The 23,197-nt window shown below is 57.0% G+C and overlaps 6 protein-coding genes across 6 annotated transcripts; 3 read left to right on the forward strand and 3 right to left on the reverse strand.

Moving 5' to 3' along the window:
- Positions 1–2,671: 2,671 nt before the first annotated feature.
- MFIFM68171_03896 (Endo-beta-1,4-glucanase D) lies at positions 2,672–3,693 on the forward strand (the record flags this gene model as incomplete). The annotated part of the gene is made up of 2 exons (XM_071059316.1): positions 2,672–2,972; positions 3,080–3,693. The coding sequence occupies 2 exons, from the start codon at positions 2,672–2,674 to the stop codon at positions 3,691–3,693; spliced, it is 915 nt and encodes a 304-aa protein (XP_070915417.1).
- Positions 3,694–4,481: 788 nt separating this feature from the next.
- Positions 4,482–5,245, reverse strand: MFIFM68171_03897 (AA1-like domain-containing protein (Fragment); the record flags this gene model as incomplete). Its single annotated transcript, XM_071059317.1, has 2 exons — positions 4,482–4,641; positions 4,794–5,245. The coding sequence occupies 2 exons, from the start codon at positions 5,243–5,245 to the stop codon at positions 4,482–4,484; spliced, it is 612 nt and encodes a 203-aa protein (XP_070915418.1).
- Positions 5,246–5,847: 602 nt separating this feature from the next.
- MFIFM68171_03898 (26S protease regulatory subunit) lies at positions 5,848–8,307 on the reverse strand (the record flags this gene model as incomplete). Its single annotated transcript, XM_071059318.1, has 2 exons — positions 5,848–6,596; positions 6,666–8,307. 2 exons carry the CDS (start codon positions 8,305–8,307, stop codon positions 5,848–5,850), a joined length of 2,391 nt encoding a protein of 796 aa, XP_070915419.1.
- A 1,202-nt stretch (positions 8,308–9,509) lies between these two features.
- On the reverse strand, positions 9,510–14,830 carry MFIFM68171_03899 (MUC1 Extracellular alpha-1,4-glucan glucosidase; the record flags this gene model as incomplete). The annotated part of the gene is made up of 2 exons (XM_071059319.1): positions 9,510–9,722; positions 10,049–14,830. The coding sequence occupies 2 exons, from the start codon at positions 14,828–14,830 to the stop codon at positions 9,510–9,512; spliced, it is 4,995 nt and encodes a 1,664-aa protein (XP_070915420.1).
- Positions 14,831–16,374: 1,544 nt separating this feature from the next.
- Positions 16,375–16,931, forward strand: MFIFM68171_03900 (Bladder cancer-related protein BC10-domain-containing protein; the record flags this gene model as incomplete). Its single annotated transcript, XM_071059320.1, has 2 exons — positions 16,375–16,391; positions 16,472–16,931. 2 exons carry the CDS (start codon positions 16,375–16,377, stop codon positions 16,929–16,931), a joined length of 477 nt encoding a protein of 158 aa, XP_070915421.1.
- A 2,738-nt stretch (positions 16,932–19,669) lies between these two features.
- Positions 19,670–22,893, forward strand: Ptp2 (phosphotyrosine-specific ptp2-like protein; the record flags this gene model as incomplete). Its single annotated transcript, XM_071059321.1, has 2 exons — positions 19,670–21,607; positions 21,688–22,893. 2 exons carry the CDS (start codon positions 19,670–19,672, stop codon positions 22,891–22,893), a joined length of 3,144 nt encoding a protein of 1,047 aa, XP_070915422.1.
- Between the last annotated feature and the right edge of the window lie 304 nt (positions 22,894–23,197).

The raw sequence follows: 23,197 nt of genomic DNA on the forward strand, positions 1-23,197 counted from the left end.
CGCCCAGCAAGACAGCCACGTGTATCCAGTTGTAGCAATGGCCAACAAATCGAGTCGCCTGGGGAAACCGAACTATCTTTTGTTGTGATACCGTAAGGACCTGTATGCTCATCACTGTCTTCTGGTATCATCCCTGCGTACATCACTCTGTGTCCCATCTCAAGCTTAGTTTATCCCTGGTTTCTAGTAGGACAACAGTACAACTCTTTATAGACAGAAAATAGTAAGGCGTGATATTACTGTATTTGGTGTTCGACTCGGATGTAGTAGTATCGCCACCGGGACACGTTACAAGTTTAGAATATAATCGTTGAGCCTAGTACAAACCTCTTAATTTCAGCAATGTACCTGCCCTAACTACTCCAACGAATGGAAAGCAGATTCTGTGAAACCTCTTGTCACTACCTTGCTGGTGTTGGGATACGACTGGCAGATGCTTAAAATAGAGAAGCGCCGCATTCCAGAATCACAAGATTATGATCATGCAGGCCGGTATAACCGAATCATGAGACGTGCAGACGCCAAACATTGATCGAGCGACCGGCCGAAGTCAACAGAGTACAACACGACACTCAGGACAGGACGGAAACCGTCAGTTAAAGGCACCACGCTGTCAAACTCCTGTCAGGCTCTTGTTCACTGAAGCGCCGCCAATATCCGATCTTTGGCAATTCAGGTGCAAAAAGTATAAACCGGTAGTCGATTAAGCTGGCCATCATTGCAGCTGGTGTTAAATTTTTGCAGACTTACTCTAGCCATCCATTAGCGGCCGGTCTAGGCATGGTTCATTAGGCGTCAGCGCCAACGCCAACCAGACCTACAGCTCTCCGACTCAGAACTTCACGTTGCGGAGACCATGGCCGACGCCCTGATCCGTGTACGGAAAGGAAAGGATGTTTATATTACCTAACGCGGCTGATCGTTAAGAGCGTCCAACAGCGAGGAAGTCAGACAGCTGTCACAGAAACATGGCACGCCCTGTTGCGAGGTCTTCCGGCTTGCTATCGGGACATTTTGAAAATTGCTCAAACATCATAAACGTATCGGCAGGTCACCATTGACCCACCCGCCCGGTTATAGGGGTTACCCAGCCTAGAACGCAGGCGTAGACGGGCAACCGACATTTGAACCCGGACGCGAGTCGGTTTTCTGGGCGTGCAAGTCAAGCCACAGGGCATGAGACGGTGTGGGTGCATAACGGACGGATGTGTCGGCTGTGGCTATGATAGCCGCATGAACATTGGAGAGTTAGCGGCCTCTGATCCCGTATATGTGCACTGTGTCCTTTTGGTCTACGGAAGATGCAGTGGACGTGGCTGGTCGGGCCAGTGTTCACGGGTGACCTTTGGGGTGACATTGAAATCGTGAGCGAGGCCGACTCGCTCCTGGTGGCGAACTGGGCTACATGGCTACTACGTTCTGGAATGGCGGTCACCCCATCATCTTCCGGTAGCCGTATTGGGCGGTAAAGTTGTGAATAAGTAGTCGGCAGAGTTGAGAAGAGGTCGGATGTGAACGAGCTGTGAGGATTTAACTCGCTTGATGTCTCGATCGTAGGTATCTGGGGGATTGGCGCCCCAGAATCCTAAAGCAGGTTTTTACATTGTGTATCTTGGATGGGGATTCCGTGCCGCCACCCAGGCTGACTCCGGCGAGCAGCTGCAGGAAGTTGGATTAGGGAGCCAATGCCGATCGTCAGAGAACAGGTTAACTTGCATGACCTGGACCGTGTTATGATCCTTGGTGAAACATTCCGGATCTTGTAGCCCAAATATATCCCACAAGGTGGCAGAGCATTCTGACCTATTCTCCCTAAATATTTATGATGCCCAGTTAAGCCTAGTCGTTTGTGGTAGCATCTCCATCTTTCTCGACTCCACAGCCGTTTACGGTATGCCCACCGCGTCAGGCGCCTTGCAGTGACATCACGCGGGTACAAACAGAAGACAAGTCCCAGATACCAACCAACGATTTCGGTGTTACGGGAAGGCAATTTATTACACCCCTGAATTGCTACCCCGGCTTTCCCCGGATCCGGGTTGCTGTTGTCGACACTACCGACCCAAATATACTGGAAACATGCCGCCAAGACCAATGTGGCAAGAACACGGCTGTTCCGGTCCATGAAATAAGACGGGCCATCAGAACCGTCCCATCGGAGTTCGGACCGATGCCATCTCAGGGTGGCAGCGAGGTTTTGTAGCGCCATGCGGGATCGCGCGTTGTGGGGGATCCCCTTTTGGGACTCCCCTCCAACCGGGGGTTCTCCCACGCCCGTCATCTTTTCTTCGGCTATGAGAGAGAATTGGGGGGGGGGGGGGGGGGGGTGGTCGACGATGGAGCCCAATCTCCACACACCTGCACAGGCCGTCGCGCCCCAGTGGCTCGCATGAAGACGCCAAGACGATCGAGGTCGCTTCTGTCAAGGAGGCTACCTCCGCCTCCTATTCGAGTAGTTGCAAAGCCCGGGAATGGGATCCGTTAGCCTCACGACGGCGAAGAGCCTGGAAATGCCGCCGACTTGGATATATCAAGCGCCGCCCGGCCCAGGTGCAGTCCTGGGGGTTGTTTGTTGGTCTCTGGGCGCTCCTGGGTCTGCGATAACTTGCCAGTACTGTTTCAAGCCAACCACTCATTTTGTTGTTTCATCCACCCCACGACGACAGGCAAAATGAAGGCATTTACTCTGGTTACTTTGGCTACCGCCGTCAGCACCCACTCCATCTTCCAGAAGGTATCGGTCAACGGCGCCGACCAGGGCCAACTCAAAGGCGTCCGCGCTCCGTACAGCAACTTCCCTATCCAGAACGTCAACCATCCCGACTTCGCCTGCAACACCAACTTGCAGCTCCGAGACAACACAGTCATCAGGGTCCCGGCCGGTGCGAGAGTCGGCGCCTGGTGGGGTCATGAGATCGGCGGTGCTGCCGGACCCAACGACCCCGATCACCCCATCGCCGCGTCGCACAAGGGTATGTCAACGCTAACCCAACCCCCCCTCCTCCCCTAGTGATGTTTAGAAGAGAAGATAGAAAACAAGCTTGTGTAAGGTACTAACTCCCCTTGCGCCAACAACCAGGCCCCATCTCAGTCTACCTTGCCAAGGTCGACAATGCGGCCACCGCAGGCACCACGGGGCACCAATGGTTCAAGATTGCCGAGCGCGGGCTCAACAACGGGGTGTGGGCGGTAGACGAGCTGATCGCCAACGGCGGATGGCACTACTTCGACATGCCCAACTGCGTGGCGCCGGGCCACTACCTGATGCGCGTGGAGCTCCTCGCGCTGCACAGCGCCTCGTCGCCGGGGGGCGCCCAGTTCTACATGGAGTGCGCGCAGATCGAGGTGACAGGGTCGGGGTCCCACACCGGCTCCAACCACGTCAGTTTCCCGGGCGCCTACCCGGCCGACCACCCGGGCATCGTCGTCTCCATCTACGACACCGCCGGCTCGCCCACCATGGGCGGCCGCTCCTACTCGATCCCCGGCCCCCGGCCCATCACCTGCTCCGGCGGCGGCTCCAACCCGAACCCAACGCCCTCCCAGCCACCTACCCCGTCCCCGACCGGTGGGAACGGCGGCGGTGTTCCTCTCTACGGGCAGTGCGGTGGCCAGGGCTACACCGGCCCGACCACCTGCTCCGAGGGCACCTGCACGGCCTCCAACCAGTGGTATAGCCAGTGCCTCCCCTAAACGGGCCTTGACAGAAGCGACGTGTACATAGGTGGAGAGGGACGGCAACTTGGGGTGGAAGGGGGAGGGGCGGCTGTATATAGCTGACTTCAATTCATGTTTATATTTGTTATCAATTGCGACGACCTCCAGCAACAGGGGCGTCTCTATTTTTGGCATGTCGATGGACCTCGATATTCGGTGGCTATTATTCTTTAGGTATGCAGTTGTTGCGCAAAGCGGAGAGTGGCCGTCCGGTTAGCTTTGATCCTATTTTACACCTGTAAGTTGGCAGTCGATTATCGTGATAATTATGCTAGCGCCGAACCGCGCATAGAATGCAATTCCATTGGCCCGCCGTCACGAAATGACCAGTACCACACAGGTCTCTTGCCCTTCGAGTTCGTAGTTCGTTTGATCATCTGCGTTGAGGCAGTTGAGCTAACAAAACTTCATCTACGTTCGTGAGCCCCTGGCGCCAATCCCATGTCTAGATAGATTGTATAGAGGCTTCTAACTCAGACCTAGGTGTTTAGACCACCAGGTCTTGTGGTTCGAGCAAGTTGGGATGCAGTGGCTTAGGTCTTGTTAACAAGGGATCAAGGGGGCTTGCTACACAAAAGAGTAATTTGGCACGAAGCAAGCGGTCAAATTGCAGAGGACCGCGACTTTACGCATCTGGACTATTATTACGAAAGTATACTTATACGCATCTCCCCACAACCTTCGTTCGCCTGCCGTCTCCGGTCTCTGCCTGGCAGTGCATCCCCGATGGCCAAAAGTACAGCCGCCGTACTCCGGTTGATTAATTAACCAACGACTTGGCTTGGCGAGAAGGTGATGTCGATAGGTGCACACTTGACCTCGCGGCTGCTGTATATCATCCCTGGCTGCCAATTCTCGGTCACGTTTGTGATGTCAGTGCAGCTGAGGGTAAAGCTGGTCGATCCGGTCGCAACAAATGTTCCACTATTTTTCTCCAGTTAGCCCGCCGGGTCGTGAGACTGAGATTGGAAACAAGCTATAAAGTGAAGTGCCTGGATTCCGGGCTGCGGTGTGATCCGCCACATCTCCAGGCCTCCCCCTACCCTTCCATCCTCGGGATTCGTTGATTATCGTACCTTGTCTTCTTCTCGCTGCAGATGATGGTCTCCTCGATATCTAGCTGGCCCGCCGGGCGGCTGAAGCGGAACTTGACAGCGGACCCAGCCGGGGCAGTGGCGGGCAGAACGCAGTTGTAATCCAGGTTTCCGTAAAAGAAATCGGTGAGCTGGCTGCTTGAGGCCCCGCAGACGGCAGTGTAGGGCACGACATTGTTGGTGAGGTTGAAGTTCACATAACCCCACGAGTTCTGGTGCGCTGGGTTCGTGAAAGTGTACAGGGCGTGGTAGTCGAAGCCGTGCACCGTCCACTCAAGTCCGAGGATGTCCTTCCAACATTTGCCGTCCTTTGGTGGCTTCCCATTGCAACTAGAACCATGCCCGTGGCCATGACCTTCGGTCCGTGAGTTGACGGGGTTTGGGGAGGCTAGCGCTGTAAAGGTGGCGGCGAGTAGAATCAACGCCGACCGCATTGTTGTTTTCTTCTCTTTCTCGTAGCGATAAGATTGAGAGAGACTCGGGACTTTGGCATCAAGGGATGGGTGGCGGTGGCCGGCCGTCTGATTTATGGACGGCCGAAGCAGCCCATGTCGCTGGTCCTGTTCCGGTAGCATTTATGTGCCCTGCATCGGTGCCAAGCGCCACAACCTCGTATTTGGGTGCCGTCTGACTCGATTCTCGTTAGCGTACCATGCAGGAACTTGAATGTCGACGGACTCGAGTTAGTTTGCTGGGTGACCGGCCAGTTAAAAGCATTCCATGATGCAACTCGTCTCTAGGTTTACCAGAGGTCTCGATGATCACATGGCCGTTGGGCTCCGGTTTACTACCAACACGGCACAAAACGCGTGCGCTCTCTATTGTTCTTGCTACCATCTCCCCACAATCACCTGTTCAAGGTATCCTGAGTTAAGCGCCATCCCTCCCTAATCGCTTTGTCGTCTTTCAACGGGGTAGAATACTACTTAAAGCTCCTGGCCCGAACGGCAACAGAGAAGGGAGGGAGTAAAAATAAAAAAACGGATTCCAAACCCCCTCCCCACCAGAATTGGAGCAGGTCTGATACCTCTCGTCCTCACTCGTCGTACAGCGAAGTGTCCTTCTCGTGGCTGCACTTGGTTGCGTGTGGGCTCGTCACTTTGATTCCGTTTTCTAGCCTCGACAAGGTTAAGGGGTACCCTTTGTGATCGCACCAGGTCCTTGTCATCTTGACGGCCGTCTTGATCTCACGCCCGTTTAGTTGCCATGCTGCAAGTTCCTTGATGTCTTGGTCGGTCAACAGGTCGTCGTCGAGTTCCGCTTCGGCGCCATCCCCGCTAAACCCCCCTCTCTGTTCCTTGTCTGGGCCTTCCAGCCCCTCGATCGCTGCGGGTGACGCGGGCTCCCGTGGCGGCAGACGATCCAGGAACTTGCGCCAGATGAGTGTGCGTGCTTCAGGCGTGAGGGAATTGAAAATCAGGTGCAGGCTGACGCGGCTGCGGAAGGCCGAATCGATGGTGCTGTACAAGTTGGTGGTGAGGAAGATGATGCCACGGAAATACTCGAGCTCGCGCAGGAAGATGGACACGAGCTCGTTGCGGGCAATGTCTTGGGGGTGCCGCTCGGCCATAAAGACGTCGGCTTCGTCTAACAGAATCACGGCGTCCCACTCAGTTGCCATCTGGAACACTTTCTTGATGTTGGCCCCGAGGACGGCAGCGTTGATGCCGAGGTCCTCGGCCTGGAGGTAAAAGAGCGGCCGTTGCGTGCGGTCTGCCACGGCCTCGGCCATGAGCGTCTTGCCGGTTCCCGGCGGCCCGCTGAGCAGCATGACCAATCCTTGTCCTGATCCCAATGTGTTAGCCGGGGGAAACCAGTCATGGGCGATATTGAGATCGTTTCGAGCAAACTTACCCTTGCCGGCAATCACATCTTCCATAGCCTTGTGTCGCCGTTGCACCGCCGTCGTCGAGGTGCCGCCTTCGCCGCTGCCATGGCTTTCCACAAACGACATGATCAAATCCTTCTGCTGCTCGTCATAAACCAGGTGGTCGTACGCCTGGTCGTTCCATACCATGGGCTTGATATCCTCGACGAAGAAGGACACCCAGAGCTTGTTCTTGAGGGCGTAACCCTCGATCACGGGCAACATGAACATCAGGTGCGGCTCCTTGGCCTCCCGGGCTAGCATGTCGCGCTTGTTGCGCTCTTGGGCTGCCGGACTGAGCCTCTTGAGGCCGGCGGCCGCGGCGGAGAGCCCGGTAGCCGTTTTTCCATCGGCGGCCGTCTCAGCGCTGTCGTCATCGTTGACCACCAACTCTCTCTTGGTCCGCGGGCCACTGCCGCCATCGCTGACCAACAACTGTTTCTTGGTCTGCGGGTCACTGCCTTCCCGGGAGCCCTGGGCGAGGTGGTGTTTTTTATAACCGATCACGTCGACGAGAACCCGGCCCTCAACGTTGTGCTTCTGCACGTCGGCACCATCCGAATGGATGGCGATACCGTTGTAGTTGACGTACGTCAGGCCCTGATAATCGAGGACTTTCCTCCCGCGGCTTGTCAGCCTCAGCTGGACATCGTCAGCCGCGTCGTGGAACTCGAGCGGGTACGCTGCCAGGTCGGTGACGGGTAGGTTGCCCAGAAAGGAAGGGATGTTGATCGAGTGGTCTTCCCATAGGAAACTCGCGCCGTCGAACCGGAGCACCTTGCCCTCGATGGCCAGGGCCTTGCGTCCGCCCGCCATGCACTGGTATGTCGTCTTGGTGACCTTGGACAGAAGCTCGCAGTTGTTGCCCCACGAGATAACGGTCGTATTCTTGGGGAAGAAGGCCCAGGCCAGTTTGAACGACACTAGGCCGTCGGCGCGGAGAGCCTTCAGCTTGGCACGCGTACCGGCGAATATGTCGTCGAGTAATGCGACAAACAAGCGCAAGAAGGGTTTAAGCGGATGTCCGGGCTCTGTTTCATCCAGAGCGCTGAGTCTCGCCACGAAGTCGTCGTAGCCAAAGTACAGCTCCTGAAAGGGGTACTGGAAAACGGCGTTATCACCGACGTCGAGGTGCATGTCTTGCTTCTTGAGGATTTCTGCCGCAGCGGCAACAAGCAGAGGGTTTTGGATCTCAATCATGTGGTAGCGCAGGCTAAAGCGGCCCGATATGACGGGCTTCTCCGTATCCTTGACCTTGAAGACCTTGATAGCGACGCGGCTCTGTGCCTTTGCCGCGCTCTTGCTCAGCTGCTTCGGTGGGTAGTCGACCCAATCGAACCGGCCCTCGCGCGAGTTGGGGCCCTCGTAGAGCGTCTTAACCGAGGCATTGGCACCGAGTTCGCAATTTTTGCTGGTGTTATCGGCACCCGTCGAGGCGGCAGCTGGAGTTGACGACGACTTGCTCCCGCCCTTGTTCTCCGTTTTCTTCTTGCCGTCACTAACGGCAGATTGTGCTGAAGAGAAGTCAGATAGCGTCTTCTCACCGCTATCGCCAAGGTGCCGCAACTTGTATCGCCACTTCCACAGCTTCTCTGACACATTCCTAGGGACCAGGTTGCTGAATGGCATTTTGGAGTCCGAGTCTTGGGCTCTGACACGAGAGGTGTTTAGAATGCACAATGCACAACAACATCAACAACAACACCAACAACAACAAACAGAAAAGAAAATTCTGGGGAGCAAAGGAGAGAGCAGTGGAAAGCCGAGCAACTGTGAGTACCACTGCCAAACGGACGGCGAAGGATACGGCAAAGAAATAGGGGCAGGGGGCCATGGGTTACTCGTTCTGCTCCTGGGTTGCCTAGGCTGGATTTGTCCTGGCTAGGACCCAGGCCAGGACCGAGAAGACCGGGGCCATGACACGGCGGCTGTATGCCTTGCGGACTAGTGACTGCATGGCTTTTCATTTGCAGGCAACACTGCGGCGGCCTCATTAACTTCAGCTGGGAACCGGGACACGTTAGCGTGCAACGCGTGCACTTGGGTTGTTGTCGACAAATACAATAGCCCAAGACCCCTGTGAGTGGAGCTGCCGGAGTCCTGCTCTCAGGACCAAAGCCCCCAAACCGTGTTTCCCCGCTACTTGGCCCAACCCCCCCCATGCAAGGCTGACTTGACTGGCAGGGTTCCGTCCTCAATTCCGCCGGACATCGCCTCTCTTTAGTTTCGCCCAAATCCAGCCGATCTCCAAACACTGCTCCTCAACCAAGGGCACTGGTCGAAAGGCACTAATCAAGATGCGCTGCCCAGAGCGGGTGCAACGTGCAAATGAACCTCAGAACCCGGAATGGCCTCAATTACGATATCTGCTTGCCCGAACCAAACATAATAGATTTACATGATCATTCACAACATGAGAGTCTGATCGTATCGTCGTTTTCCTTTCCACCCCGATAGTAGAACTCGAATCCATCGGTCCAGGGTGGGATGGCTGGCCCATCCCTAGTGAACTGTTGATGAGGGCGATACCCTAAAAGCGCAGATGGCCGACCAGAAAACCCAGATGCAGACGGGAAAGAGAGATCAACGAAACAGATGCGTTCGGTGCGCCGTCACAATGCGAGCGCCACCATTCTCCCACCCGAGAATCGCAGTGCCCGTAGAGAGCGATCACCTCCCGACCCAAATGTACTTGCCAGTCTCAGCGAACGCCAGTTACAAGAATTGGAAACATAATAGGGTATCAATAACCACCGTGACCAACCCCCCGAGTTGTATTACCCGGCCACCGCCGCTTGTCCGCTTGTCCCCACCACGGTCTTGCCCCCGATCTAGTACGGAGCACCCAGGTGGCCAGGGGCATGCATGGGCCCGTGGCGTATCTGGGCGTTCTCGGCTATCCGGCCGGCGATCTGGCTCATGGTGGACAGTGTCTTCAATGAGGTATCGTGGGGGGCGACGCGACTGATTTCTAGCAAGAGCTGCTCGATCCGCGTCTTCAAGAGATTCATAATCCTGGGTGTGACCTCGCGGACTTGATCATCCTGCAAATAGGAATAAGGCAAAATGGTTAGCACGCGTTGACTTGGAGTAGAACGGAGGGTGACGGGAAATACATAAATATATAGATATAACGTACGTGATAAGCGAGTCGTACAGACAAGCGAGTCGTACACTCTAACAGGTTTTAGTGGGGTTGCACGCAAAAATACGCTAAGAAATTGCTAAGGTCGGCTAACAATTTCTTACCGTATTTTTGCCTGCAGCTTCACCAAAACTAGTTGGAGTGTACGTCTCGCTTGTCTGTACAAACTCGCTTATCACGCACGTTATATAAAAAAAAAAAAAAAAAAAAAAAAAATAAACGTACCAAAGATGCGACATTTTGGTTGAAAGCATATATCACCACCTCCAAGAGGTTCACCTTCTTCATCAGCTTCTGCGTGTTGCGAGACAGGTCAACCGAAACGGTGGCCCCGACAGACAACAGGAGGAGAGGCTGCAGTTCGTGAACGAAGATCGGATTGTAGTTCGAGAGCACCTGCTGGAAAATCTCCTCGGTTTTGTCACCTGCCTGCAGCCAGCGCAGCATTGCATCATCGTAGTTTCCAGATCGCATCAGATTGTCAATCGTCTCAACCAGGTTGTTGAGCTCCAGCTTCTGGCGGTCTTCGCGGCTGGTAGGTGTGAACATCACTTGTTGCTCCTGGTTGCTAAATTGATGCTGATGTTGCTGTGGATACGAGGGCTGGGACGGATGCGGGTGTGAGACCGGAGACTGGTGCTGGTGCTGCGGAGGGTAATTGATCAACTCCCGAGACGCAGGACCAGGCAGGCCATGGGAACAAGCGCTGCCGCGAGAATGAGCGTGCCCGTGCACATGGCTCTCCGCGACCGGGGCCCGCTCGCGAGCCTGATCATTAAGCTGCTGCTTCAGAGCAGCCAGGTCTTTCTGAAGCTGGATCTGCGACGCCGCCAAGGACGAGATGGCACTGGAGAGGTCTTGTGTCTGGGCGATGAGCCGGTCGAGCTTAGTGTCGTCATCCCGACGGCGTTCGTCCAGTCGCTCAAACGCCTCGCTGAGCCGGCCGTTGACATCGTCAAGGATGCGCTGGTGCACACTCTGAGCCGCCGTCTTGGCTAGCGCGGGCATGAGAGCGTTGAACGACGAGTTTATTTGCGCTTCCATGTGAGCATTGACGCTGAGGCAGACCTTGTCCGTGATGGTCTTGATGATGTCTGGCTTCTGCATCGTCTGGCTGACGGCGTTGGGCAAGAGCCTCTGCACCTCCTTCTGAATGGTATTCAACTGGGCGCTCGCTTTGGCGTTTAGCTGATCCAAAACCGACTTGTCGACGGCGGTGCGCACCGACGGTATGACGTTGTTGTTGATCTGCGCTATGATCAGATTTTTCAGGACGGCCTCCGTGTTGTCATTCAGCACGTCGGCCACCATCTGCAGTAGAGCCGACTGGTTGTTTGCAAAGGCCGAGTCGCGGCTGTCCTGGAAATTCTGCATCTGCTTCAGAATCTCGTTGAAGACGGCGTCAAAGCGACCCGAAATGTTGGCAACAATGCGCGACTCCATCTTTGTGACCACAGCGTCAAGGTGTTCCTGGGAAACCGTATTCGGCGCCAGCGAGAGATCAGTCGCAAGTTTGCTTGCAGCGGAATCGGAAGCTTCAGCATTGCGAGAGGTTTGCTTGCTGGCTTTGTTCTGCGATGGGGCCCGGTTGATATCCGCCGCGCCGTTCGAGCCAAGGTGGTCGCGGTCGGCTGGATTGGCAGCGGCAGCGGCGGCGGCGGCTGCCGCAGCCGCCGCCGCCGCCTTCTTCTTACGACCCTTCTTCTCGTTCTTCTCCGGTGCCGGAACGGGCGTTTCGATCTCGTCCTTGCGGTCAAGCTTGGGCGGTGTGGTCGATTCGAGACCCTTCTTATCCTCGCCCTGGGACGACGGTGTCTTCTGCATGGCGTCCTTAGCGCCACGCGTAGCGATCCGGATCTGCAGACCCGCGTTCGCATCGCCCGGGACATTGGAATGTTGGGCTTCGGCAGGCTGGAGCGGAGGCGGAGCGACCAGTTTCGAGATCTTTGCCAGCCCAAGCTCGACAGCATCGGCAGGAGCAACGACTTTGTTATCCTTGGTCCAACCCAGTTCGGCTTGCTTGATGAACAAGCAGGTTACGCCCTTGGAATGCATGGCATACAGCTCGAAGAGCGTTGGCTCATCGCCGTCTCCCGAGGCTGCCGGATTCTCGAGGATGTTGAGGCTGCGAAGCACCCCCTTGTTCGCAAAAGAGTATTCACGGATACCGCTGATTACGGCCGTCGACTCTGGTTGGGGAATCGACGAGTCCTGGGCGACGAGGCGCTGGATGTAGTCCACCTGCGACAGGTTCTTGAGCGTGTATTTCGGCGCCGAGAGGTGAAGGAAGTAGATCGAGTTGCGCGTCGGATGTCCGACGACGATCATGCTGGACGGGGCGTGGTACATTACGCTGCACACGGCGTCCGACTCCTTGTTGTGCGGGAAGTTGAACTCCTGTACAGGCTTGCCCAACGCGAGATCCCAGAGCTGGAGAGTGTGATTCTGTTTCATGCCCACGATCATGTACCTCAGGGCGGCACGCTTCTGGTACGGTCGGAACTTATCCAGCAGCAACACCGACGTGGGCCAAGCCTTTTCGCCCTCGGGCGTTGTCGTTAGCGTCATGAGCGGCTCCTTGATCTCGAGCGACGTCCGCGCGGGCGTTGGATTCAGAGGGTCCGAGCCCTCCTTAGCCGCTATTAAGTCGCGGACATCCCAGAACTTAACCCGCCCGGACTTGTCCAACGAGACCACTAGCGTGTCGTCCTGGCTGAAGGTGAAGTCTTTGCCCGCCTTGCCAGTGTTGATCTTGAGCGAGCACTGCTTCAAGAGCCTTTCCGTGTCGACAACCCGGTCATTCCCGTTCTTGAAGAGATCGTTCTCAAAGATGAAGGACGGCCAGATGATGTTGATGGACTTGCCCCTACCGACGGCGAAGAACTCCGGATGCATCGAAGACGGGCGGGCGCGCGTCTTGAGAACGCCGCCCGGAGTATCGCCGCCCTCCTGGGACGAGATGGGCGGTAGGGCGAAGCCGTACTGTTCAGAGTGCGCATCTTCCAAATGGTCACGGTCGCCATTCTTGAGCTGGACCCAGTAGACTGTGCCGCTGACTCCAGTGCCGATGATGGCTTCCTTAGGATGATGGTGGGTCGGCGAGGTCGAGATGGCCACGTTGAAGATGCGGTCCTTGGTGTCGGTGAAGAGTTTGGCATCCTTGCCGTCTTCCTGCCTGATTACCCTCAGACCGCCCGCCTTAGACATGCCGTACGCCATGTATGTCTCGGACGCCGAGACGAGATTGCGGTCAATTTGATCGAACTCCTTTTTGAGCCGCGCGATGTCAAGAATAGCCTCCTCACGGAACACGGGCCGGGGCTCGTCTGTTTCCTGGAGGCTGATGGTGATCCAGGGCTTCATGGGGAAGTTGTACACCTTGACAGGTGCTGCCGTCTCCTCAATCACGACTATCTCGTCGGCTTCGGCGCTCTCCCAGCTGTCGGCTACGGGTCCCTGGGCAGTATGTGGCGCGTCGTCTCCGCTGTCCTTGGCTTCCCTTGCCGCGGCGGACTGCGAGAATGCGCTGCTGTCTTCGGTCCTAACGTTCTGGGTGGCGATGCGTACCGGGTGTGCAGGCTCCTCTTCTGTCCTGGCGTCCGGCACACCTCCCTCTGGATCCTGAGTGGGTTCGATCTGCGCTTGTTCCTGTTCGGCGCGGGCCAAAGCCTCCGTGGCTTCTCTGTCGGCCTGCTGGGCAAGTCCACTGACGGCGTCCGCGACACTCTCTTTCTTCTCTTCGGCGGATGTGTCGGCGGTATGTGGAGACCTACCGCTGGCATGCGATGCGGGACTATCACTACCCCGAGGAGGCATGACGACGTTAGTCGTCGACAAGGGGGAAAGGGGGTGCTCTAGCTTGCGCCTCGTGTGCTCGGGACTGTCCACGGTACCGCGATCACTAAGTGGACGCTTTTGGTCATGGCTGGACTGAGCAGGGTCTGGTTTCTTGAGGATCTGAATCGGGCCTGCCGCATGATGGCCCGCACCCACAGTAGAGCTGGAAGCCCCGGGGGTGGTGGATGATTTGGGCGTCCGATGGACGGGAGATGAGCCCGGGAGGTCGTCGAACGGGTTCGGGTAGCCGCCAGAAAAGCCGGGCCTCGAGCCTGCATGCGAATGCTGGGAATGGGGTGTCGAGTCGAACTTTGGGGGAGGGGACTCGAGGCTCTTGGGCTCAAAGTCGAACTCGGACCGCGAGGCCAAAGTGCCCACCAGGGTAGGCTCAGCAGACCGGCCACCGTGTGAACTGCTGGTATCCTTTGGATCGTCCACGGCGGGCGGCGGCGTAAGCACATTAGACTCGGGCGGGTCGTCTGTGTCGTGTTGACTGGGTTTGGGCTTGTTGAGGAGGTTCAGTAGATATTGTTGAGTCCCGGAAGGAGGTGAAGCCTGATTCCACGTCGACGACGAGCCGGGCTCTGACTTGGCCGGTTCAGCTTGCAGGGTGCTGCCCTTCATAAGGGCGGCGAGCAACCCGGTGGGATCGGCAGCTGCGGGGGCAGGCGCATGGATGACGGGAGGCGCGATGGGTGCCGGTGCAAAGTTCATTGGGGGTTCTCGAGATGACGGCTGGTGATGGTGACTAGGAGGGCCGTTTTGCCCGCTATACTTGAGCAGGTTCAGTAGATGTGCGGTTCGGTCGTCGCCTGCTCCGGCCCCTCCACCCCGGCCCGCGCCGATCGGATTCACCATGCCTGGAGGGAATTGGGAATGGGAGAAGCCGACCGGCGGCGTCGGAGCCTCGGGCAGGAAGGCGGGCGAATCCATGGCGTTCTGCATGTGGCTGCTCATGTTGGGGGATTCAGAATTGGAGTGATGGCCATAGAAGTGTTGGCCGGCGCCGTGGCCGTAGCCGAACTGGGCAAGTAGATCGGGGCCAGCATTTGCACCGGGCCCAGGGCTAGGCGACGACTGGAGGCGGAGCTGAGCGAGCAGCGATTCAAAGTTGGGATTCGCCTCCGTGTCACCCGGGCCGCTGCCGCCAGGCATGCCGTAGTTGGACATGGTGACGTCTATAGTCTGGGGGACCAACGGATAGAAAAGGCCCGAGCGATCCTAGGGCCAGCACTTCAACTGTCAGCGGGGTCGAGCTAAGCGGTGTCAAGCGGGCCGCAGGCGGCAACGACGTCGCGCACGAGGCGTTTGTTGTGCGATGACGGGTGACTGACGGGGAGGATGTGGACCTACCTTTCGCGCACGACCGACCCGGAAGCCGCGAAAAAGAAAACCTTTCCGGGCACAAACGTCGGCGACAGGGAGCCGGATGGAGATTTATTCGCAGAGAAGCACGTTAGTCGGCGGCGTAACTGCACTCATGGGCAGAGATAACCGCAGGTTCTGCAGGGGGAAAAAAAGCAGCGGTTGTCGCCGAGGAGGGCGATTTCGATTTCAACGGGGCCACGGTGGAGTGGGATTGGAGATCGGGATGGTGCTAAGAGAAAAATATTGCGGCCGGTTGAGGCGGTTGGGGAATGGGTGGGTGGCCCGTGCAGCCTCCAGTTAGCGGCTACACGTGTCGTCGCTCTGGCGCGTGGCCGGGCGCGGGGAGAGGCAGAGACCGCCCAATTACAGGCGAGCGACAAGCTTGGGAAGGGAAAAAGTGATATCGGGCGATAGCAAAGCAGGGCTGACCATTGCCAAAGCACCTAGAGGTGCCAGCGGTTGTCTAGCTGCAGGACGCCCCAAGAAGTTGCAGGCAGAAATTTGCTGCGCGTGCGAACGGCTGTTAGTCATAGAGAGAACTCCGCTGTAGACGCGGGAGCTCGTTGCGGGGGACCGCCAGGGCAAGCCGGGAGCCCGCTGGCCTCCACTACTTGGGCCGTCCCGGCAGCGGGCGGGCCGGCGGTGTCCTCGGCTCGGCCTGATCACTTGACGGCTTCAACAAGATACCGAGTTATGCGCATGGAGGCACATTGCCCATCCCATAGACCCTCGGGAAACATGCATCTGCTGGAACCTTGAGTTATAGATCTAACATTACCCGCTTAATATGGTAAACCCATGAGCTTTGTGCTTTCCCCAGCTTTTCCCTGCGAGCGATTGCGGTGGGGGGGGTTTACACTGAACGGGGAAGAAGCAGCTGAGACTTGATTGGTCGCATGCAGAACGTGCCCAATGCACCCCCTTCACTGTTAGTCAGCAGGTTTCCAAAACCCGCGATGAGCCGATGGGCCATCAACTTCGACATTCATCACCGACCGAGACAAACGCAGATTCCGCTTCCCGAACTCCGCACAACTGTCTAAAGCAACCACCCGGTAATCGCCCGGTATCCGACAACTGGGCCGGACGAAATTGTCCACCAAGAGTGAGCGAGACCAACAAAGAAGGAAGCCTCGCCCAACCAACCGGAGTTTTGGTCAAAGTTATTCGGGCAATACGGTACAGTCGCCGCCGCCCGTTTCCAAGCCTTCTCTTCCATCCTGTATCTCGTCCCAGCCCCGGGACAACAGTGGCCCGAACCGGCCGCGATCCGTGAGCGCTGCCCTGGAATCGCCGTCTCGCCCGGCAAGGCCAGCCCAACCTCGTCATACGAACGCCGGTTCACAATGTTTTGTCTTCGCAGGTGGGTAGTCCTTCTCCCCGGTGCTGACATCTTTCGTGACTGGTAGAGGCTGACCTATGCTGTTGTTGTGGCTGTTGCAGTTGGCTTCCCCTCCTCTTCATACCGACAAACGCATCGCCAGCCTTCATCTTCCTCTTCTTCGTCTGCACGTACTTTTTGAACCGGCCCTGCTTCTACTGCTCAGTCCTCCTCCTCATCCTTTTCCTGACGTCCTGCAACTGGGCCGACAGGTGCTTCTTCGACTTTGGAAGCAGCTGGTTCGAGTCGCGGCCAGCGGGGAGCTATGTATGGCTACCCGTCCCTGCGTGGGAGGGAACTAAGGCGACCAACCTTAGCGCGGCCGAGGACCCCGACGCCACGGTACCGGCCGTCGTGGCCGAGATGGTGAATACAACTGCGGGGGCGTTGGCCGCGGCAGCCACAGAACAGATTGCGCGAGCAAGGGTTGAGTGGACGGGGCTCGGTCTGGAATGGCTGCGCAGTATTCTCGGCCGAAGGGAATGGCGGATCGATTGCTTGGATCTCTACATTCGTCTATAGTACATACAAGGATTGGCTCTGTTTGTGCTGGGTATTTTACTAGAAGTGACTTCGCCTAATGGTGGGAACCGCGGTTTGGATCGTGGCATGTGTAGGTAGGAGTGCAATATGCATCGTTGCGGCGTTTTGGGCGGTGGATAAGCATGACTGTCTCGTTATTTTGCCTTCTACAAGAACGGGGCACATCGTAGGTATGAGAGACAGGCCTGGAATCCTGGAATACGTCAGTCGTGCGCGAAGGAGTCGATGCCCAGGCAGCAGGCTTGCATTGGCTGAACCCGAACCCAGAACCCCCAGGTCGTCTCGTCTTAAAATTCAATCAAACTGCAAACAATGATGCGGTCTTAGATATGTCCATGCTCATGACATTTGGACGATTTTACCTTGCAATGTTACAATGTAAAAGTCGGGTCCAGTGTGAACTCAGGTCGGTGGCCCGCGTCTGGATGTTCCGAGATCGACATTCCGGATCTGAGTGGGGGTGTGCCCCCATACGCACCCTGTGCCTTCACTGGTTGGAGCTGTGGGGTGGTGCTGTGGAACCCTGAAACCGATGAAGAGCAGAGTGCCAACCGATGAACCTGATTTTTAAAAACAACGATAAAGTGCATCGCGTGATGAGACGTTCTTCAGCGTTCTAGAACTTCTTGGTGCTTCTGGGATCAAGGAACAGTGAAGTGAGATGGCAGGCATTACAGTACCTACTTCTGCATCGAGTAGCACCTTTTCTGCAACATGCCGGCCTTTTTAGGCACGCGAATCACCCTTCCCGAGGTCTGCGTAGCGGTAATGGAACCGGCACAGCCTGTTGAACCCGTGAGATCGGCCGGCGGTGAACTGGGCTGTACAGGAGTGTGCAGTAAGGTAGGACATACCTACACCGCCTACCTTACCCGACGGTGGAAGTTTTCGGAATTGCAGAATTCTGGGCTGAATACTTTTGTTGCAATGATTCCTGCGGTGTTGTGCAGCGTTTCCATTGCTGACAGCTGCAGCCTTCGGCACTCCAGAGCCGTGCGGCACTGCAGCATCTTGAGCCCGAACCTGGATCGGGGTATGTACCACAGTACGCAAGCGTGCAGAACATCCGTGCCGTGCGTAGGTGAGGTATCAAGGTTTAGTACAGAAACTGTAGCCTTAGCCCAGGTTCTCCTGGCGAAAATCGCCCTGAAGCTCCAGATGCTTGGGACTGATGTCTGCCGCTGCTCCATCCTTAGGGCGGGACATTCCCTCTTTTAGTTATCCCTTTTAAGTGTGGTTTTCATTTTTACTGTTTGATCTCCCCTCTCTCCTTTTTTATTTTTAAACTTTTTTATTTTATTTTTATTTTATTTTATTCTAATTTTCTGCGGGGTCCCCAAGATCAAGGTTCCTAGCTTGGCACCTCAGCCCCGCCTCGCGACCCGGGCTACATATGGTATGACGACAGCGCTGGATCCCTTAAAAGTCAAAAAAGCCGCCCCACACACCTGGGTAGGTATGTACCTGGGGTTCACGACTTTCAGCCGGAAGCCTTCACCGCACAAAGAATTCCACTGCAGGACGCCACCGTCAGCATCGCAGCAGCGGCAGCAGTAGCAGCAGCAGGTTTTCTCTCTATTCCTTGGAGTTCTAGAAGCGCAACTGCTGAGGTCGCTTTACTCGTCCCCCATTTTGGGTGGTAGGTACTTTGGGTGTGTGGTATGCGAGCAGTTACTACACTGTGAGGTCACTGTGGTTCTAGCCTTCCCTTACGTCAGGTTGCGCCATGTGCCATTTTGGGACTGCAGATCGCTCCCATCCTCAGGCCTCTGGCGAATCCGCTCCCCTGCGCATCCTGACTTTCAAACCTCGCATATCTCCCCCTATTTTCCCCTTCTTTCCTAGCCACTCAGGCTTTCCAGCATGTGTCCTGTCTCGCTTTTCAGTGGTCATTTTTGCCGTGATTCCCGCTCACACCCACCCCTCCAGACGGCGCACCAACCCCGCCGACAAAAACCCTTTCAACCCGCCCTTTCTTCACTGCGAAACGCCTCTGTCCAATCGCCGCCGTTTCTGATTGTCGCCAACCGGTCCCCGACTCGACAAAACCTTAAACCCCCCAGTCACAACCAGGTCTCTTTTCCACACTTTATCTTCCTTTTCCCGATCCCTTGCGCTCTGCCCAGCCCGAGACCTATCGTTCGGAGCGACGACTCGAGCAGCAGGTAAACCACCCGAGCGGTTGGGTTGACTGTTAAGGCCGAACAGCGTCACGGACGAAAGGGGCGCTCGCTTGCCCCACCCGGAGTTGCGCAGGGGACTCCACAGGAGGGGACTCCACAGGTCGCGAGTCTGGTGTCGTTTCAAGCCTTCCAAGACTCGAGTCTCAGAAACACGGTCAGAAGCAGAAGCCGGCCGTGTGTGCGAAGGTGCCCAGCCAACGTATTCTTGTTCCTCCGGCCACCGATCCCGGTTAGCCTGATCTACATCGAGTCTTGGCCCTTGCGCGCGGTCGCCTCTGGCTGAGGGTACCTTTTCCTCCTGCGACAACCTTTGCAGATCCGATTGCCCAAGAGCGCCCTGGACAGGAACCGGAATAGCTTGTGGTCCTCCTAGCATTCCCTCGTCGAATCACGTGAGCCACCGAACTGAAGATGGCGGTCCTATGACGATATTTGCGGTGACCAGTTCCTCCTCGATGATCATAGGGCAAATAAGGAAGCATCACTGTTGAGGGTTTGCTGTATTCTCGTCTCTAACCCTGCCAAGTCGCAGCCATGGTGCCCCCGGAGCACAAGATCAACGACCGGGCTTCTTACAGCTTCACCATGAAGACATCACCAAGCCTAGGCGCGGCCGCCGCTGCTCAAGGCCTTACTCACTCACGCTCTAATTCCCAATCGTACCTCTCCTACAAACCGACGACTTCCCCAATGTCTTCCCCGCGAGCGCCATACTCGGTTGGTCAGCCTAACCCCCCCAAGCTGTCTCCGGGAACGGCTCGAGGCGCTGCACAAGATAGCCGGCCACCCAGTCCCAACTATTTCGGCCTCACCATCGACCATACGGTAGACCCGCGGGATTCGTCGCTGCTGCCGCGCGAGAACTGGAGCTCGCCCTCTTCGTCAGTGAAGTCGTTTGCTGCGGCAATACCTAAGCAGCTTCCACTCGATGCGAACCCTGAATTCGAGGCCTTCCGGAAGCAGGTGGATGCAAACCGGGGAAGGTCGGCCTTTAGTCTATCGGCTTCTTACTTCAATTTCGCTACCGGCGCCTCCCAAGCGCCCTCGGCATCGACGCCTTTTGCTCTGCAACGGCCGCGCCCTCCGAGATGGCACGCGCAAGCAAGCGAAGGGCCGGATGCACCGTCGCCGCGGCCATCGCGCCTTGGTGCCGGGTCTTACCGGCCAGGCGAGATGCCTGGCAGCAAGGCCGACGCAGACGTCGATAGCTTGCTAGAAGACTCTGCTTATGTGTCTGCCGATTCCAAGCGCAGTTCCGGCGTATCTCTCAACCCGCCAGTTCCTCTCAGCATGAGTAGGCATGAGACTCTGCCACAGCCGCAGTCCCCCTTCCCCGCCCTTGAACGTGAGGGAACGGACGTAGCAATTAATCGAGCGGATGCCGGCCGGCAGTCACGGCAGTCGCCGGCGCTGAGCTCGACTGAGTCGTCGTTATCCGAACCGCTCAAGCGAACGGGAGGGACCACGATGCCCAGGCCACAGACCCCCGGAATCGGCGGCCCCGCCATGATCTCACCAGCCGAGTTAAAAGACCTACTGGAGAAAGATAAGGGTGCCGGCGTCTTGCTCCTGGATCTCAGAGTCTCGCCGCAATTTACACAGGCCAGGGTTCGAGGCGCGCTAAACCTGTGTATCCCAACAACGCTACTGAAGCGGGCGACCTTCAACTTGCAGAAGCTCCAGCAAACATTCCAGGCGGATCAAGACCAAGAAAAATTTTCCCACTGGCGAGAGGCCAAGCATCTCGTCGCATACGACGCCTCGTCCTCCGACAAGCGCGACGCGGTCTCGGCCTTGAACATGATCAAGAAGTTTACAAACGAGGGCTATTCAGGCTCCACTAGCATACTCCGCGGGGGTTTCAACGCCTTTGCGACGGCATTCCCAGATCTGGTTGACCGTTCTACCGGCACCTCTTCACCGGGTCTATCGCTCGGTCCCGGTTCCGCTCCCGGGGGGCCACGGTCCAACGTGGCCCCAGTAATCGGTGGCGTTCTTTTGCCCAGCGCTGCCGATAATCTCAACCCTTTCTTCAACAATATCCGCCAAAACCAGGATTTGGTTGATGGTGTTGGGCAGATGGAGATTGGCGTGCCTTCAGGCCTCGCCCAGGAGAGCTTGCCCCGTTGGCTTCGAGAGGCAGCCAGCGCCAGCGACCATGGCAAACGGGTCTCGGATAACTTCCTGCGCATTGAGCTCATGGAACAGTCGCGCATGCGGGAGGCATATTCCGTCTTCAAGTCGTCCGATGTCTCGAAGACGACGCAGGAGGAAGCTAGGGTGCAGCTGTCTGGTATTGAAAAAGGCGGCAAGAACAGGTACAAGGACATCTTGCCGTTTGAACATGCACGAGTGAGGCTTCTCGGACGCCCCGACGGCGCCTGTGACTACGTGAATGCGAGCCACATCCAGGCCAATCGAAGCCATAAGCGGTATATTGCTAGTCAAGGTCCTCTGCCGGCTACATTCGAGGTATGGACCCACACCAATAGCCTTTTTTAGACGGCCCCTTAGTGTTTACCGCCGAGCAAGGACTGACTTGCGTCTTGCAGGACTTTTGGTCTGTAGTATGGGACCACGATGTTCGCGTCATCGTCATGTTGACGGCCGAGTCCGAGGGTGGGCAGCTGAAATGCCACCCGTACTGGAGGGGTAAGGATTTCGGCTCTATCAGGCTTCGGGTATTATCTGAGAAGAAGGTTTCGCTGGATATCGACAAGCGCCCGGCTCACCCGAATGGTGGTTCCGGAGGAGCTGATGGATCCTCGACGAGCGCGACGCAGAGTCCTCCATCGGACGCCTGCTTGCCCGACGGACCCCGCCGGCGTGCCAACACAACCACCACATTTGAGTCAGGCACACAGGGCGCCGCCCAATTCAACTTCAACTCGCAGGCTGCCGGGCCCGCGGAGCCGCCGCATGTCATCATCCGAAAGTTTGCCCTCAGTCACGCTGCCCACCCATTTTCTCCGATCCGCGAGATCACCCAGCTTCACTACCCCTCGTGGCCCGATTTTGGTACCCCCGCTCAGCCGAGCCATCTTCTTGCCCTAGTCGAGCTCGCCAACGTCATGCAACGCGCCGCACTCCCGATCGACGTACCGGGGACGCTTGCCTCGGCAACCGCATCGCAGCAGAATGGCGATGCCGGCGGAGTACCTGCTGCGTCTGGCCATCGCAGCTTTGACATGGGGCTTGACAGCATGCCCCTGAGTGGGTTCGACAAGCCCGAGTCGAACAAACACGTCAGGCCCATGCTGGTGCACTGCTCCGCCGGATGCGGCCGCACGGGCACGTTTTGCACCGTTGACAGCGTGATCGACATGCTCAAGCGTCAGAGACAGCATGCACTGAACAAGCACAGCAAGGGCACCGATAGCCAGGCGCGGGGAGGCAATCAGAAGACGGGCGGATTGGCCGGTGGGGCCGCTCAACGGCCGTCGTCGGACCGCGACTCGGACGGGGATGTCGCTATGGATGACGAGTCCAGCAGAGCCATTGCCCGGCACGACGAGCATGCGCAGAGGGATGATCACTCGGGTATCGACGTCAACTGGCTGGACGACGACGGCATCGACCTCATTGCGCAAACGGTCGAGGACTTCCGCTGCCAGAGGCTGAGCATGGTCCAGAGCCTACGGCAGTTTGTGCTCTGCTACGAGACGATTCTCGAGTGGGTCCGCCGCATCCAGGACTCCAGCGGCGGGGGCGGACTCGATCCTAGAGGGAGGGGCAGGAGCGGGAGTTTGGCTTTTTGAAGAGGGGCCGCGAGGACGACGCTGCGTGGTGAGCACAAGGGACAGGTAAAAACGACCAACACCGGGCTTTTTTTTTTTCTTGGGGGGGGGGGGGGGGGGGGGGGGGGGGGGTCTCACTGTCTGTCTATCTGTCTAGCTTGTCCATTCCGCAATCTGTAAGAGTGGGGATTGCGCTACACGTGGGAGTTTGGCGTTGATGTATGAGTCTTTTTTTTTTTTTTTTTTTAAATCCGCGCTTTGGGTACGGCATATGTTGAAGCAACGCTATGTTTGTGCGGGGAGGGGGGAAATTCCTGGGACATAA

This window comes from Madurella fahalii (assembly GCF_045866475.1).
Source record: "Madurella fahalii IFM 68171 DNA, scaffold_2, whole genome shotgun sequence".
NCBI lineage: Eukaryota > Fungi > Ascomycota > Sordariomycetes > Sordariales > Madurella > Madurella fahalii.